At 42.0% G+C, this 17,604-nt stretch overlaps 1 protein-coding gene across 5 annotated transcripts in view; it reads left to right on the forward strand.

Moving 5' to 3' along the window:
• Arhgef11 (Rho guanine nucleotide exchange factor 11) overlaps positions 1–17,604 on the forward strand; it is a 96,537-nt gene that overhangs the window by 58,886 nt on the left and 20,047 nt on the right. For 3 of the 5 annotated variants that reach the window (XM_090340696.1, XM_090340695.1, XM_090340694.1), the window contains exons 1-8: positions 6,085–6,157; positions 7,257–7,394; positions 9,102–9,176; positions 9,400–9,501; positions 10,754–10,852; positions 13,149–13,191; positions 14,257–14,353; positions 14,494–14,616. In XM_090340696.1, coding sequence (XP_090196822.1) covers positions 7,263–7,394; positions 9,102–9,176; positions 9,400–9,501; positions 10,754–10,852; positions 13,149–13,191; positions 14,257–14,353; positions 14,494–14,616 — 671 coding nt within the window. In that variant the 5' untranslated portion in view covers positions 6,085–6,157; positions 7,257–7,262. Of the gene's footprint in view, positions 1–3,291; positions 3,412–5,444; positions 5,491–6,080; positions 6,158–7,256; positions 7,395–9,101; positions 9,177–9,399; positions 9,502–10,753; positions 10,853–13,148; positions 13,192–14,256; positions 14,354–14,493; positions 14,617–17,604 lie in introns of those variants that run through there. The other 2 variants (XM_090340698.1, XM_090340697.1) reach the window with 2 other exon arrangements.

Consider the following 17,604-nt stretch of genomic DNA (forward strand, 5'->3'; position numbering starts at 1 on the left):
CATGTAAGGAATGAATTTGGACCCTTATTCCACTCATTTAGTAAAATTTAAAATAGATCAAAGACTTAAATGTAAGAGCTAAATTAATTATGCAGCTCTTAGAAGAAAAGAGGTATAAATTCTTTATCACCTAGCCAGCAGTGGCTCACAGCCACCTAGCTACTCAGGAGGCTGAAATCTAAGGATCAAGGTTCAAAGCCAGCCTGGGCACAAAAGGACCCGAGACTCTTATTTCCAATTAACCTCCAGAAAACGGGAAGTGGAGTTTGGCTCAAGAGTCTAGCCCCATTTCCCATTTTCTAGTGGTTAATTGAAAATAAGAGTCTTGGGTCCTTTTGTGCCCTGGCTGGCTTTGAACTTTGATCCTCAGATCTCAGCCTTCTGAGTAGCAAGTATTACAGGCATGAGCCATCGGGCAGCATCCCTGAGCTTTTTAAACTCAAGGGTAATGCACTTCCATTTGAGCCACAGTTGCATTTCTTGACCTTTTTTTTTTTCCTTGACAATTAATTGGAGTTAAGAATGTCACAGACTTTCTTGCCTATGTTGGCTTCAAACCATGATCCTGAGATTTCAGCCTCCTGTAGCTAGGATTATAGGCATGAGCTACTGGTGCCTGATTCCATTTTATATATATATATATATATATATATATATATATATATATATATATATATAATTTTTTTTTTTTAAATCTAAATGTCAGGAGTTTGGCCTAGTGGTAGAGTGCTTGCCCAGCATGCACGAAGACCCGGGTTTGGTTCCTCAGTATCACATACGTAGAAAAAACGCTGAAAGTGGTGCTAAGGCTCAAGTGGTAGAGCTCTAGTCTTGAGAAAGTTCAAGGACAGTGCTCAGGCCCTGAGCTCAAGCCCAGGGCTGGCAAAAATAAATAAATAAAATCTAAATGTCATAATAACTCAAAAGACAGAATAATCAGTTATCAGAAGGGTTCATGAGGCAATTCTTGAGTTGGATTTAGTCTGCTGTGACTAGAACATTGAAACTAGCAGTGAGAATAGTGGTTGGAAGTAATTTGGCTGGAGTTTGTTCTGAAAGCAGTGGGAAATAAAGAACTTTGTGTAATGAACTGACCACATTTTTAAATCAGTGTTTTTTGGAGAAATATGTTAAGGAAATCTAAAAGGATGTTGTATGTAAAAGATAAAGATTAAACAAGAACATGAGTCACAATAAAAATGAAGGGATTACAATAGAGATCTCTCAGAGATCAAATCAGAGAAACTTACCAACTGGCAATGAAAGGCCCTGTGGGTATCCGTTAGGTGATGATGCCATTGATACAGCAAGGTAATGGAGAGGAGTGGAGCTTAGGAGAAAGAAATGAAGGTCAGTTTTGGATCTGTTGACTTGGACAGACCATGAGATATTCAGGTAGACTATCCTCTGGGCATATGAATATGACAAGGTTGATAAGAAGAGATTCAGATATCTTCAGTCTACAGGTAATCGTTGACACTGAAGAACAGACTTGGAGCACATTGTACCAACCTCTGCTATTATAGCAGTTGCTATTACATTTATCTCTGAAAGAGTAGCTGTTAGGGGGCTGGGGAGTTTGGCTTAGTGGTAGAGTGCTTGCCTAGCATGCATGAAGACCCAGGTTCAATTCCTTGGTACCACATACACAGAAAAAAGTCAAAAGTGGTGCTGAGACTCAAGTGGTAGAGCTCTAGCCTTGAGAAAGTCCAAGGACAGTGCTGAGGCCCTGAGCTCAAGCCAAGGACTGGCAAAAAAATAAATAAATAAATAAAAATAGAGTAGCTGTTAGAAATAATGGGGAAGACACTTGGCTATGTATGCTAGTGAATGACTAGAAGGCAAAGAATGGGGTAGGGACTGTTTGGAAATGTTTGTTGACAAAGAAGAAAACGCAGTGCAGTGACTTGAAAAATAATTTTGAGTTTGTGGAAAGGGTTTTGTTTTCAGTCAGGGAACTTGAACATTTTTGTAGAGTAAAGGAAGAAGTTATTGGATACAAGGATTCTTTGAAGATCAGTGAAAGTGTCCAGGAAGTACCCAAAATACCTGGAGGGACTCACTTTGCTAATTATTTAGGCAGTTTCTCTTCTGAGAGAAGAGAGAGATAGCTACAGATGTTTCAAAGTAAGTGAAGTTGAAACAGTTCTTAACAGAGGATATTATCTGTTGGGTCTGAGGGCAGGATGGGAGCTTGATAGGTGTGAACAAGATAAAACATAACATATAAGGAATTTTTATAAGATTGTCAACAGGTACGGGGCTGGGAGTTTGGCCTAGTGGAAGAGTGCTTGCCTAGCATGCACGAAGACCCAGGTTCAATTCCTCAGTCCCACATATATAGAAAAAAGCCAGAAGTGGTGCTGTGGCTCAAGTGGTAGAGCTCTGGCCTTGAGAAAGCCCAAGGACAGTACTCAGGCCCTGAGCTCAAGCCCAGGACTGTCAAAAAAAGAAAAGAAAAAGATTGTCAACAGGTAGCAGGAAATCTCAGAGGAGCTTAGCTAAAGATAAGCTAAGAGCTTCTTCTTATTTACTTAACCACCAAGATTTATTGAATATTTTTGTGGTAAAGTATTAATAGCTGCCATATTTTCAAGTATGTAACTATATGCCCTATATTTGCTAAATATTTCACATAATTCTACTCAGATCTTATAACCATCCCATGGGGTACATACTGTCTTCTCCATTTTATTGATGAGGATGTACTCATGCTTGCCCAAGTCTATACAGTGAGTAAGTGGAGGTACCACAACTCAAAGCCTGTCCTCCTCCACCCTTGTGCTTTGCTCCACTCCATGCTGGAAGAAGCATGAAACAAGGGGTGGGGCAGTGCCTGCTCTCTGGAGACTTTCTGATGCTGGACAGGGAGACTGACTACTTTAGTCAGGCATCTTTCTACTCCTCCAGTTCTGTTGTTTGTTAGTTTCTTCTATAGCATGTTTTGAATACTGTTTAAACAGTTTAATATTTGACACTTCAGTAAAAGTTGAGGCAGACTTTATTTAGGATATTAGGACTTAGGTCAAGTCTTAAGATTAGAGTAGGGCAGGCTTTTGTGTGTCTTCTTTCTCCTACTGTCTCATGTGTTCTGTTTCTCATCACCCATCTTTTTCTGATCCTAAATGGTCTCGAAATACTGTGTATCTTCTAGCAGGCAGAGCTTCTCTCTACTCTTTGTTTCAGAATAACTACCTGTTTCCCTCCCTGATGAGTCATCCATTTTCTACTAACCACCTTCTGCCTTTCCCCCTCCTCCTTTTCCTCCTCATCCCCTCATCCCCTCCCTAGCGTATCTGTGAGGTGTATAGCCGGAACCCTGCCAGCCTGCTGGAAGAGCAGATCGAAGGTGCCCGGCGACGAGTCACTCAGTTACAGCTGAAGATCCAGCAGGAGACTGGTGGCTTAGTGGTGAGTGATGGTAGGCATAGCTCTAGGAAAGTCTAGTATGCAGTTGGACTGGGAACAGACAGAGGAGAAGGCAAGGACAGACAGAAGGCTTCATGAGTCATGGCAGGACCTCAGAGCTGAGCTAGTAAGTGTCAGTGTTTTACAGAGAAAGACATTAGTGGTTCTTTAACACCAAAGAGGTTCAGCGTTATCCTACCAGGAATACTGTGATGAAAAAGCCTGTTTCTTGCACTTCTAGAACTTCTGTTTGCAATGGAAGTTTTAGTTTCCTAGCTATCCTTTTCTTCTGGGTAGTTTCTTCATAGTTAATGTATTCCTACCTAATTTTTACTCATCTGGTAGCTTTTCCTACCATGTTCCCCTTTAAAAATAATGATTCTTCTCTGATGCCAGGAGTGTGGCCTAGTGATAGCATGCTCACCTAGCATCATGCACAAAGCCCTGGGTTCGGTTCCTTGGAACCACCGCCACAGAAAAAGCTGGAAGTGGCACTGTGGCTCAAGTGGCAGAGTGCTAGCTAGCATTGAGCAAAAAAAAAAAAAAAAAAATGCCCAAGGATAGTACCCAGGCCCTGAGTTCAAGCCTCAGGACTGACAAAAAGGTCTTCTCAAAGAAATACAAGTACTTTTAAAAATCACTTCTTGTAAAGTATCCCTAGTTAGTTGAAAGGGATGTACTATTAACAGCTAGCCACACTTTGTGGAAAATTCTAGGGAGGAGGTTTCTTTATGTGTTCTCTTCTGGGTCTACTATTGGCATCTTGTGTCTATCAAGCCTCGTTTCTTTGGAGAAATACGAAGTAACACCAGGCGCTGGTAGCTCATGCCTGTAATCCTAGCTACGCAAGAGGCTGAGATCTGAGGATCATGGTTTAGAGCCAGCCTGGGCACAAAAGTCTCTGAGACTCTCATCTCCAATTAACCAACAGAAAACCGGAAGTGGCGCTGTGGCTCAAGTAGTAGAGCACTAGCCTTGAGCTGAAGAACTCAGGGACAGCACCCAGACCCAAAGTTCAAGCCCCATGACCAACAAAAAAAAAAGAAGAAATATGAAGTAGCTTTGAAGAAAGAGTCTTTAGGAGAACAGTATTTGCCCAGACCAATAGAAATTATTTAAGGCATATCTACTTTCTTTTTTTAGAACATTCAAATAGAAAAATTAGGTGAATAAATTTAAAATGTTCATTTTCCAAAGGAGTTCTCATCTTACATGGTGGGCAAGGAGCTCACGTTGTGGAATTAGACCATCTAGATTCATCATTAGTTCCCACCAGCTTTAAGATTCTTGGGCAAGTTACTGAGCCTCACTTTCCTCATTTACAAAATGGAGATCACAGTAGAATACAGTTAGTAGGATACTGTCAGAGTGAACCACACCCTTAGCACTGGGGCCAGTGCATGTTTGCTGTTGTGCCACTGCCATTAATACCCATGTGTTCATAAGATAGTGGATCTGTGGAATGTGGAGATCTGGGCTCCTACATAGCTTTAGAGTTGACCTACTGTGTAGCTTTGGTAAATGAAGATCTAAGCTTCTGTTTCTTCACTTTTGAAAGTATTATTTGTCACTCAGTTGCTGAAAGATTAACCACAGTGTAAGAGAGTACTTTGTACATAATGAAGTACTATCATTGTTACTTCTTTGACAGTGTCTAGGGGCAGTCAGCCCCAAGCTGACACCTAGTCTCAATAAATTTTAGAGGTAAATCTTCTGCAGCTTCCCTCAATGACTGCTTGAGCTTTTAAAAAGTCCTTTTCTTTATCTACCCCAAGTAAGGCAATACTTGTTTTTAATTCCAGTGTAATAAATGGACATTTTTGCATTTTACCTATGGTTAAGTTCCCTTCTCACCATTAGGGGTCACCATTCCCTCAAACTGTACACTTGGAGCAGTATTTATTCTGATTCATTTTTGAGGCAATGAAACAGAAGTGACCACTAACTGTATGAAAATACGGCTCTGATCGGTGGAGGGAAAAAGGAGAGGAAGAAGCTCACAGAATTTGCCCTTCCTCTGGGCCTTTCTCTTTTAGGATATACTTCCACTCTATGGTGACAGCAGCCAGAGACCATCAGAAGGTGAGTCCCCATCACCTCTTTTTTCTCTGGCATATAGCTCTATTCCAGCTTTTTGTTTATTGTCATCTTCCATAGGACAGATTCTGGGAAAGAAAATACAAAGTATCTTAGGGAGACAGAATAATGGGCCAGTGGATGCAGTTGAAGTGATCAGCTAACTAACAACACTGGATATAAGGACCAGGAAGGTAGTGGATGACTATGGTCTAGACAGATTGTTATCTGCCTTATAGCACCTGGCACTTGGGTGCTCAACTTGTGAGAAGGGATAGTAACTAAAGGATAATGGGGATAGGTGAGTTTAGGATTAAGAATAATTGCGAGGTAGAGCTCTCGTCTTAACATCAAGAGGGTACATGTCCTGGGTATAGATGTGAGGTAGATGAAATGTAGGTGTAATAAGAGTGGTAGGTAGGTATGCTAGGAAGCTAGTGGTGGCAACATGAGAGAACTGACGAAAAACTGGAAGGAAAAAGAAAGGTGTCCCTTCATTTTCTTGCCCTTGTGCACAACCAACCAGAATAAAGTTCTTCTTTCCCTTAGACTAAAGTTTCCTCCTTTCTATCTCAATTCTTTTTTCCCCCCCTTAGGCCGTTTCTCTCTAGATTCCCAGGAGGCAGACAGTGGCTTGGACTCTGGGACGGAACGCTTTCCCTCTGTCAGTGAAGTAAGTACCATCAGGAGGGAGTCCCAACTGCCCCTTCTCCTCAACTCCCGAGACTCACTGGCCACGCCAAGGCCTCTAGCCCGTTTGCTGTTTCTGTTCCACGGATTTAGTAACTACATTGTAGGTTCCAAAAAAGAGGGTTCAAATTTATCTTACATACTAGATTGCAAAATCTGGCTTGTGTTTTTATCATTAGTCATCGACCTTTCAGACTAAAGGAGCAGAACATAAAAATAACATCTTCTTAAATGAATGAAACCAACCTCATCAAAAGTGGTAGTCTTTCTGCTGGTGGCTCACACCAGGAGACTAAGATCTGAAGATTGTGGTTTAAAGTCAGCCTGGACAAGGAAGTTTATGAGATTCTTCAAGTAGGCACCGGAAAAAAAAAGCCAGAAATGGAATTGTGGCTGAGGTGGTAGAGCACTAGCCCAAGCAAGGGAACCTCAGGAAGAGAGCTTAGGCCCTACACTGAAGCCTCAGGATGGGTACCCCCCAAAAAAATGAAAGAAGTGATTATGATATAGCATTTACTTAGCCAGATTATGTGAATATGTAGTTAAAAACATCTACATGTTTAGGCCGGAGGGTTGTCTCAAGTGGTAGAGCACCAAAAGTAAGACTGTAAGTTTAAATCCCAGTACCCCCAAAAAGAAAAGGGAAAAAAAGCTAATGTTTAGATAAGTTAGAATTTAATGTCCTGACTGCTCCTGTCAGGTGGGAAGAAAATGAGTAAGGTGGGATGGTAATGATAACCCTAAATCTATCACTCACATTATTTGTTGATGATGAAGTGTGTAGGCTATGGATTGAGACTTCTTGGTTTGAATCCAGGGAATACATTACGAATTCTTTAACAAGCCTCATAACTTTTCTAAGTCTTGTTCTTTGTATAAAAAGGGGGACAGATAATATCTACTTGAGTATTGTGAGGACTGAATAAGATACCTCTATATCTATCTCTCTCTCTATATATATATGTATATATATATAATCAAGAATATGGTAAAATGGAAACATGATTTTCATTACTAAGTAAACTGACCTCCATGAGTCTTGTGGACAAGTTTCCTTCTCATAGAATTCTCTGTTCTTCTAGTCATTGATGAATCGAAACTCAGTACTGTCAGACCCTGGACTAGACAGTCCTCGAACCTCCCCTGTGATCATGGCCAGGATTGCCCAGCACCACAGGCGGCAGGGCTCGGATGCTCCAGTCCCCCCAACCAGTGACCAGGTGAGCAGTTGGAATATTCCTTTCCCCTTTTCAGACCTATGATCTGGAGTTGCTAGTATACTGTGTTGCCAGTATATAGTCTTGATTAGTCTGTTCAAACTGTTTTGGCAACACAATTTGAGGTAGTCACTTTGAGAACAGCCACTAAGAGAGCATACAGTGGGCCAGGAGTTTGGCCTCGTGCTTACCCAGCATGCATGAAGACCCAGGTTCAATTCCTTGGTGCCATATACATAGAAAAAAGCTGGAAATGGTGCTATAGATCAAGGGTTAGAGTTCTAGCCTTGAGAAGCCCAAGGATAGTGCTCAGGCCCTGAGTTCAAGCTCTAGTACTGGCAAAAAAAAAAAAAGTAAAGAAAGAATCTACCTATGATACTGTGAATAGGAATGTAGAAGTCCAGTGAACTCAGTTCTATGTGAAGACTCAGTGGGTGTATCTGCAGGGAACATGGTGGCTTAGAAGCAGTCATCTGGTCTTTCTTTTAGTGGTTGATTATTTTTTTTTTTTTTTGGCGGTGGGGAGGCGGGTCATGGGGCTTGAACTCTGGGCCTGAGCACTGTCCTTGGGCTTTCTTAAGACTAGTGCTCAAAGCCAATCTGGACAGGCAAGTCCATGAAACTCTTATCTCCAATTAACTACAAAAAGTACAAATAAAAAAATAAAAAGAGCTGTAAATGGAGCTGTGGCTCAAGTGGTAGAACACTAGCCTTGAACAACAAAAAGCTCAGCGACAGCCCCCAGGCATTGTGTTCAAGCCCCAAGACCACAGCACCACTTCCAGTTTTCTAGGGGTTAATTGGAGATAAGAGTTTCTTGGTCTTTAGTGCCTGGGCTGGCTTTGAACCGTGATCCTCAGATTTCAGCCTCCTGAGTAGCTAGGATTACAGGCATGAGCCACCATGCCTGGCTTCCCTGAGGTTTTTTGCTGAAGGATGATGCTCTATCACTTGAGCCACAGGTCCACTTTCAGCTTTTTGGGTAGTTAATTGGAGTTAAAAGGCTCATGGACTTTCCTGCCCAGGCTGACTTCAGACCTTTATCCTGAGATCTCATACGATTATAGGCATGAGCCACTGCTCCTAGCTCAGCAGTGTGGGTTTTAATAGGTAATGGAGACCTGTGCTAGATTTATTTTTTTTATTTTTCTTTCTTTCTTTTTTTTTTTTTTTTTTTGCAAAGGTAATAATGCAAGGAGTATTTGAGCCTCATTTCATTCAGGGAGAAACAGATCCTCTCTTAGTCTGTCTGACAGTTATTAAGTCACTGGTACTTGCTATGCACACAGCTCTTAAACAGCACTGTATAGACATGTGACTTAGAAGGGTGTGTTTTTAGGGAGGAGGGCCGCTGTTTAGTCTATTTAAGAAAAAGCAGAGCCCTCCAACCCAACAGTCCAGAAGGAGCTATAGCCTCTTACTCATTTTGTTGCTGACATTCTTTCCCTAGATCTTTTGCAAACAGGAAGAGAGCATTTTTCTCTTACTTCCCATCTTCATATGTGATGTGACCAGGCTGTTCTAAGTCAGCCGTGCCCCACCCAGAAGCAATTGGCTCCCTGCAAGTGGAAATCCTTGCATCTGTGCTCTGAGATTTGGGGATGGCAGTGAAGTGCCAGTGTTTACCAGATCTGTGTGGCTTTCTTCCATTGAGAAGGTTGAATCTATGTACTCTAACTTCTCATCTCTGCAACTTGCCTCTCTCTCCAGGTGGTAGATCAAAGCTTAAAGCCTTTAATTATTGGCCCAGAGGAAGATTATGACCCCGGTTATTTCAACAACGAGGTAACAGTTTCCTGATTTTCTCCTTTCATCATCATTCTGTCATACAAGCTGCCCTTGACTAAAAGCAGTTTAACTCACACCAGCTGTGAGAAGTGTACTGGGGAAGGAACCTGACTGACAAAAGCCTGGAAGGTGGAGATTATGGGAGCAAAAGCTGAAACAGGCTATGCTGCTGTCTCCTGCCTCTTTGCCTTCTAGCCATTCTTATCCTTCTGCCTTCCAGAGTGACATCATCTTCCAGGATCTTGAAAAGCTGAAGTCACATCCAGCTCACCTGGCAGTTTTTCTACGTTACATCTTCTCTCAAGCAGACCCCAGTCCACTGGTAAGACAGAAGCATTGTCAGTCTTGTTGAGTGCTTGTTTGTGTTCTGACCTGTGTGCCTGAACTCTAGATATCCAAGCCTGCAAGTGAGGTATGAGTCGGGCACCTCAAGGACAGAGTTGAAAACAAAAGAAGATGAAATCAAGACAGGGGGGATTTTCCACTGTGTACAGCACAGCTGTCTTTGACGCTGTATGTCTTGTCATTAACCTAGGAAGTGCTGAGAAGAGGTAGAACAGAAAAATTCATTCTCAATCATTTTAAGAAGTCTTCTTGGAGAGAATGGGTCTTACAGTGTTTTTTGTTGTTTTTTTGTTTTTTGATTAGAGGGTTGAGAAAATAGCCTTTGCAAATACACAGTGTTTATAAGATGCCAAAGGGCTAAGGTGATGGCAAGAAGGAAGGTGAAGAGATGGAGCCTGCTGTGCCCAGGGATGATGGATGGCAGCAGCAGCCTTTCCATTTCTCTCATTCTGCTCAGCTGAGCTGCTTAGAAATGAAGCAGGTTGGGGCCAGGAGTGTGGCTTAGTGGTAGAATGCTTGCCTAGCATGCACAAAGCCGTGGGCTCAATTCCTTAGTACCACATACAAAGAAAAAATCAAGTGGTAGAGCACTTGCTCTACCATTCAGTGCCCAGGCCCTGAGTTCAAGCCCCAAGGACTGGCAAAAAAGAAAAGAAAAAAGAAATGAAGCGGGTTGGAAGAGAAAGTCAGTGTATTATGTAGAATAGGCCTCTTGTCCACGACATGGACTGCTGTTTTATCTTTATGGAGAAGATACAGTATTAAAGTAAAGGATGAGCATCCATTTGTTTGGCCGGGATTCATTGAATACCCATTTGTTAAGTCTCGTGTGATGGTGTTTCACAGACAGTTCAGGAAGAGATAGAGCCATATCACAACGAGAAATAAAACATGAACCTGCAGGGAACAATGTACAAGTGTAGGAGTGATTGGCCCTAAAGGTGTTCATGTGGGAAGGAGACAGGGATTATCACTTTACCTTAGGTTTCTGCAGCATCTGTCCTACACATTGTTGACATTTTGGACTAGAGAATTCTTTGTTGTGGTAGACTTGTTCATTTTAGGATGTGCAGGTGCATCAGTGGAGTCTACCCACTAGATACCAAAGTATCTACTCTTCTAGTAGTTGTAACGTCTAAAAAGATCTCCAGAAACTTACAGATATCTCCAAATAAGTAGTAACCCTGGTTGAGACACATTGTTCTGACTCAGTTTCTCCTTCTTCATAGCTTTTTTACTTATGTACAGAAGTTTATCAGCAGACAAATCCCAAAGACTCCCGAAGCCTGGGAAAAGATATCTGGAATATTTTCCTGGAGAAAAATGCGGTAAGGCAATTATGGCTTGGACTACAATGTCATTATACCCTTTGTATTATTCAAGAGATAGGAAAAGCAAGCAAGACATTCAGGCCAAACAGAGACAGGTTTTTAAAGAAACCTCTAGACTAAAGTGACATGAAAACCTCAGTGAGAGCTACTGAAAAGAGTTATTGGGAGAGGAGAAGATGAACAGGCCCTGTTAAGGAGGTTGGATACTAGCAAGAAAGAGTTGCACTAACCAGGATGAAAATGGTTAAAATAGATTGTTAGCATGTATGAAAATAAGACAGTGAGATCAAGATGCATTGTACTCGTAACCTGACTTAGGTAATTGTAACCTCTTTCCACAATTACTTAATAATAAAAGAAAAAGAAGATAGAACAGTGAAACATTTTACAATTGTATTAGGAAGAAAAGGAGGGAAAGAGAATAATAGAGAAGGAAAGATTGATTGAAATACATTATACACATATATGGAAATGTCACAACAGAATCCCCCCTTGGATAGCTAATGTATGCTAATAAAAAAGGGTGGGAACCTCTAGTCTGACAGACGAAGAATTCTAGAGTCTGCTCTTACCTCTCCTTTCAACAAAGTGATCTCACTGAGCGCAGTGGCTCACACCTATATTCTGTAGCTACTCAGGAGGCTGAGTTCTGAGGATCACAGTTCAAAGCCAGCCAGGGCACTAAAAAGTCCCTGAGACTCTTATCTCCAATTAATCCAGAAAACCGGAAGTGGCACGGTGACTCAAGGGTTAGGGCAGTAGCCTTGAGCTGAAGAGCTCAGGGAGAGCACCCAGGCCAAGTTCAAGTCCCATGACCAACTGAAAAAAAAAAAAAAAAAAAAAAGGTATCTTCTGGGCGTGGGCCGGGTGTGTTGGCCTGTGGTACAGTACTTGCCTGGCATGTGCAAAGCCCTATTCTTCACATACATGGGAAAAGCCAGAAATAGTGCTGTGGCTCAAGTGGTAGAGCACTAGCCTTGAGACAGCTCGAGGACAGTGCCCAAGCCCTGAGTTCAAGCCCCAGGACTGGCAACAAAAGATTCTCTCAATAGATAGGTAGGTAGGTAGGTAGATAGATAGATAAATAAATAGGTAGGTAGGTAGGTAGGTAGATAGATAGATAGATAGATAGATAGATAGATAGATAGATAGATAGATAGAGAGTTCCACATATAGAATATGCCTTTCTCTAGAATGTTTGGGAAAAAAAGATTGCACCAAATTCTAATTACTCTCCTCACCCTGTCTTGCCTTTCCTAACCCTATCTGCTTTCCCCCTATCTAGCAAATGAAAAATTTTCATAGTCTCAGGACCGAGGTTATAGAGGCAAAGAGAACCCGGGTTTCTGAAACTCAGCTTGACCAACTGTTTCTCCCCAAAGACAGGAATCCTGTGAGACGCCCCATGGTGATAGACAAATGAGCCTCATTTGTCTGGACATAGTTCCAGGGATATGTTTAGAGTCCTTCTGGCAAGAGATTTCTGCCCACAAAGGGCAGTTCTCATCTTAACTTTCTGATATGATCAGCTAAACTAAAATGATTTTTTTTTCTAGCAGTAAGCTACTAGGGCTAATGAAATTGAGAGAAACTGATTTTCCTCAATATTTATATATTTGCTCTGTTAAGTGGACTTGAGTAAGAAAATTAGAGTCATTGGTTGTTGTTCCATATCCAGGTAGTAAGAGATTCATATGGCAAAAGCCAGAACACCATGCAACTCAAGGACATATGGCTAATTTTCTCTCGGTATAAAGAGAGACATTTATCAAATACCTTACCTTACAAACTTTCTCCCTTACTGCCAAATTGTCACTAGTTTTCTTTTGGAACTTGTTCATTCTATGCCTTGAAGTTAGAGTGAAAAATCTTTTTGTGTACCCTCAAGATATAGTCCCAGGGCCAGGAGTTTTGCCCAGTGGAAGAGTGCTTGCCTAACATACACACAGACCCAGGTTCAATTTCTTGGTACCACAAACAGAAAAAGCTAGAAGTGCAATACTGTGGCTCAAGTGGTAGAGCTCTAACCTTGAGAAAGCCCAAGGATAGTGCCCTGAGCTCACGTTCAGGACTGGCCCCCCCAAAAATAAAGATATAGTCCCAATTTGCACTATAGCCTCAGATTCTGTTTCTCAAAACCATGGCCTAAAGTTCAGATAGTAGAGATGAAAGGAGGGAGGGAGGTAGATGTGGGCAAGAAAGGAGAGAAAATAGTGTTGCCAACCCTGTGCATCTGTGCATGCTCATTCCTCAAAAGCCACCTGACCACTTTTCCTGCTCTTTTGTATTGTAGCCTCTGAGAGTGAAGATCCCAGAGATGTTACAAGCTGAGATTGGTAAGTTGACTTGGCTAATATATCTCTTGCTGGGGCTATTCTTATACTGAGTTCTCAGGCTGCAGAAGGCATAAACCTGTCCCTGGGAAAAGATCCAGGGGTGGTTTCTCCAAAACATTTCACAGTAGCTTATGGATAGTCACAGACAGAACAGATCTTGCCAAGATGCTCACTCTGCCTCTGCCTTCTGCTTCTGCCTTTTCCTGGGCTAATTTCTGCCATCCTACCAAGTGACCTCTGTGTCTCAGTAAGTTCATCTGAACAAAGAAGAAATTAGACTTGATCAGGGATTCTCAGAAGAATTCCCTAGGGAACTCTTAGAATGCATACACCAAAGCCCTCTCATCCCACCTGCCATCAGAATCTCTAGTGTGTTTTTTGGTTTGGGGATTTATTTGGGTGGGTGGGAACATTTGTTTTGGGTTTAGTTTTGTTTTCTTAAGTTCTCTTAACATAGATTGGCCCAGAGTGAGGACCATGAACTGAAAGAGGACATTTCTCCAATTCCAGAAGAATTGAGAGGAGGCAATATAAAGAAGATAGCATTCTGAGACATGCCCAGGCAGCTTTTTAAAGGCTGGAAGTTGCAAACTGTATTTGTGAAAGGGCCATTTACAGCATGGATGACAAGAAGGATAGCTTCATGCAAAGACAGTCGAGTGAATGGAGCTTTTATTCAAAAACAAAATGAGCTGGCCCTTCACACAGGTTTAGCTTGGTCTGCATGGAATTAAATGCTGGGACAGAATGAGAGACATCTCTTGGTTTCGTGAAGGGCCTGCCTGTTTTACCCCTGTAAAAGTAGAAGGAGAATGAGCCTCTCACAGGTCTGCATGGTTGGTATGAGATGAGCTTCACAATTTCTTCTAATGGAGCATAAGACATTCAGAAAATGTATGACTTGAATGGAATCCAGGCCTCTACTTCTTTTAGACTAATGGGGCTAAAAGCCAGTCTGTCCTCCCAGCATCACAGGATGCTGAAATTCCTTGAGAGGCTCAGTAGAAGCAACCTCCTCCTCCCCAATACCTCATCCATTCTTCCTTCTCTGGGATCCTATTCCAGACTTTCGCCTGCGGAACAGTGAGGACGCTCGTGGTATTCTCTTTGAAGCTCAGGAGGCAGCCATGCCAGAGATTCAAGAGCAGATTCACGACTATAGGTTTGCCAAGCCCTCCTACCACCAATGCCATTCCTCTCTCTTGGCCTTTCTCATCATCTCTGTGATGTATGTTGTCTTGCTCTTTGTATTTGTTCTGTCCATTGTATATATTTGTCTCCTGCTTTGTGTTTCTGGTGTAGAACAAAGCGTACCCTGGGGCTAGGCAGCCTGTATGGTGAGAATGACCTGCTGGACCTGGATGGGGACCCTCTTCGAGAGCGTCAAATAGCTGAAAAGCAGCTGGCTGCCCTTGGAGATATCTTGTGAGTCTTTAGTACCATCCCCTGAACAGACCAAGCAAGTTAACAGATGTTATGAGTCTGTTTTCTACCCTCTTCTATTTCTTACCTGATTCTCCTTCCCTTCAAAGATGAGGCTAACCAAACCTTCCCACTACATTTCTCAGGCTAAGAGCTCCTGCTATACAAGAGTATCACAGGGGCTTCTGACAGTCATTGATTATGACAAGCGATGGATTTAGGACCTGGGTGTTCTTTCTGCTTTCCCTTTCTAGCCTTCTTCCTGTCCATTCTCTCTTCCTGCCTCTAATATCATGCCTGACTTTGAATGAGACCAGCACACCCTATCTAATAGATGGAGTTCTTTCAGAAAGTAGTCAGAAACAACCAGTTTTTTTCTTTGTTTGTTTGTTTGTTTTGTTTACTAAATACATCCAAAAAAACTCACATACCTTCTAGGTCACTTTAGGCACATCTGCTTTGCAATATTTTTCCAGTCCCATTTCCTTTCTTTTTTTTTTTTTTTTTTTTCCTGCCAGTCCTGGACTTGAGCTTGTCCTTGGACTTTCTCAAGGCTAGAACTCTACCACTTGAGCCTCAGCACCACTTCCGGCTTTTTTCTATATATGTGGTACCAAGGAATCGTGTATGCTAGGCAAGCACTCTAACACTAGGCCAAACTCCTGGCCTCCAGTCCCATTTCTGAAAGCTCTACAGGGTGCCTGTGATTTGAGGCCCAGGTCAGGCTTTATGGGAGCATCTCCAGGTCTAAATGCTATATTTTACCTCTATACTCCCTTTTGCTGAGTTGGTATTATGGCCTTGGTCAAGTTATTCTATCTTAAATCCTTTTCTACAAAATGATGGAAGCTAACCTATATGATCTTTGATACTCAACTAGTACTGACATTTTCAACTCAGACAATATCAAGGACATCTCCATTATATGCCAGATACTTTTACATGGATTTTTCTTTTGTGATGCTTTTGCTGTGTCACAAGTGGCTGTATATAAAAGGAATAACTAGATTGTATATTATGGCAGAAATAACAAACATTGGGGGAGGGGGAGGATAGAGGAAGATGTAGAGGGCCAAGAGTACCAAAGTAATGGGTGGTAGTTTTTTGTTTTGTTTTTGTTTTATGGGTTTTTGTTTTTTTGTTGTTTTTTTCCAGTCCTAGGGCTTGACCTCAGGGCCTGAGCCAAACTCCCAGCCAGGGGGTAGTTTTAAATAGAGCATCAGAGTGAGCCACCTGAGAAAAAGTAGTACTTGATGGCTGGGAGTTTGGCCTTGTGGTAGAATGCTTGCCTAGCATTCATGAAGACCCAGGTTCAGTTCCTCGGTACCACGTACATAGAAAAAAGCTGGAAGTGGTGCTGTCGCTCAAGTGGTAGAGCACTTGCCTTGAGAAAGCCCAAGGACTTGAGAAAGCTCAGGACTTGGTGGGGGAAGCACTTGAGCAGCTAAAGAGACTGATGGGGTTACCCTTGAAAACATCTGAGGGGAGAATATTCTAAGCAGAGAAAATAGTCAAGGCAAAGTGGGAATGTGCTTGATACCTAGGGAACATTGCAAGCAAAAGCAATGTGAAAAGTATGTGAAGGCGAGAGAAAAGGAGGGGTAATGTGAAGAGCTTGTGGGCTACAGTGAGGTCGTATATTAGTACTCCCTCAGTGAGAAGCCATTAGAACCTCATGAAACTAAACTGTCAGGAGGTAGGAGAGCAAGGAAAGCCAATTAGTGGCTCCACATAAATCCTCATAAAAGATTGATCAGGGAGCCAGGCACCAGTGACTCATGCCTAAAATGATAATTATTTGGAGGATCATAGTTTGAGGCCAAAGTGGGCAAAAAGCACAAGACTCACATCTCAACCAGTAGCTGGGTGCAGTGTTGTCTGCCTACCATTCTAACTATGCAGGAAGCTGAGATCAGGATGGCTATGGTTATCTGGGGCAGAAAAGTGTTCAGGTGATACATCTCAGCAGAAGATCCTGGATATGGTGGTATTGTAGAGAATCATAGTCCTGGGAGAGGTAGGGAAGATTCTCTCTGAAAAAATAACCCTCTCCTAAAAGTGCCTGAAAATGTGACTCAAGCAGTAGAATATCTCCTTAGCAGATGCAAATCTCTTAGGTTCAAATCCCAGTACTGCAAGGGACAAAAAACAACAACAACAACAACAACAACAACAACAAAACCCATGAAGATAGAGCATAGACAAGAGCCGTAGCCATGAAAATTATTTAAAAAAAAAATAGGGTCAAATCTAGGTAGATTTGGGTAGTAGAACCAGTGAGAGGACCTCTCAAAAATTGAGTGTGTAGGATGAGAGAGAAACATCAAGGGGATGGCTATATAGAGAGCAGTTTTGTTGTGGAGAATCAAGGGCTTAAATCTAAGGTCTCTTTAAAATATACTACAGATTTGAGGAGGCAGTTGTATGTGCAAATGTGGAATTTGATAAGAGATTTGGACTAAAGATGAGATCACACAAAGAAACATGTGTTTTGAACTCAACCGTCTGACCTTCATCCAGGCCTGAAACTTTCTGGGCCTCAAGTTTCCCAAAATAGTCAGATGGCATTAACTACCCCATCCACTCCAAAGATCCATGGGAACCAGAGCTTTCAGGAAAGACATATGCATCTCATGAGCTACCTGCTAGCTACCACAGCCATGTGCCCACATTGTTAATTGTATGGGCATGGCATGGAAAAGCTTCCCTGCCTAATTTAAAGCAGTGATTGTCTTGGTCTCACAAACTTGGGATATAAGTAATTTTGAGAATTTGATAGGTTAATGCTTGTTAATAGCTTTGAATAACTCCTGGCCCATTGTAACACACAGGCGTTATTACTGCTCTTACTTGACTCTTTTAAATAGGTTTCTTTGAATTAAATATCCGGGTATCATCCCTCCCTTTTTACCTTTTCTCTGCTCAATGTCTAGTTTAGTCCCAGGAATATAAGAAGGAACCTCTTCCCCCATGACAACTGCATAGTTGAAA

The sequence above is a fragment of the Megascapheus bottae genome, chromosome 10, assembly GCF_031878675.1.
Source record: "Megascapheus bottae isolate mThoBot1 chromosome 10, mThoBot2.hap1, whole genome shotgun sequence".
Lineage (NCBI taxonomy): Eukaryota > Metazoa > Chordata > Mammalia > Rodentia > Geomyidae > Megascapheus > Megascapheus bottae.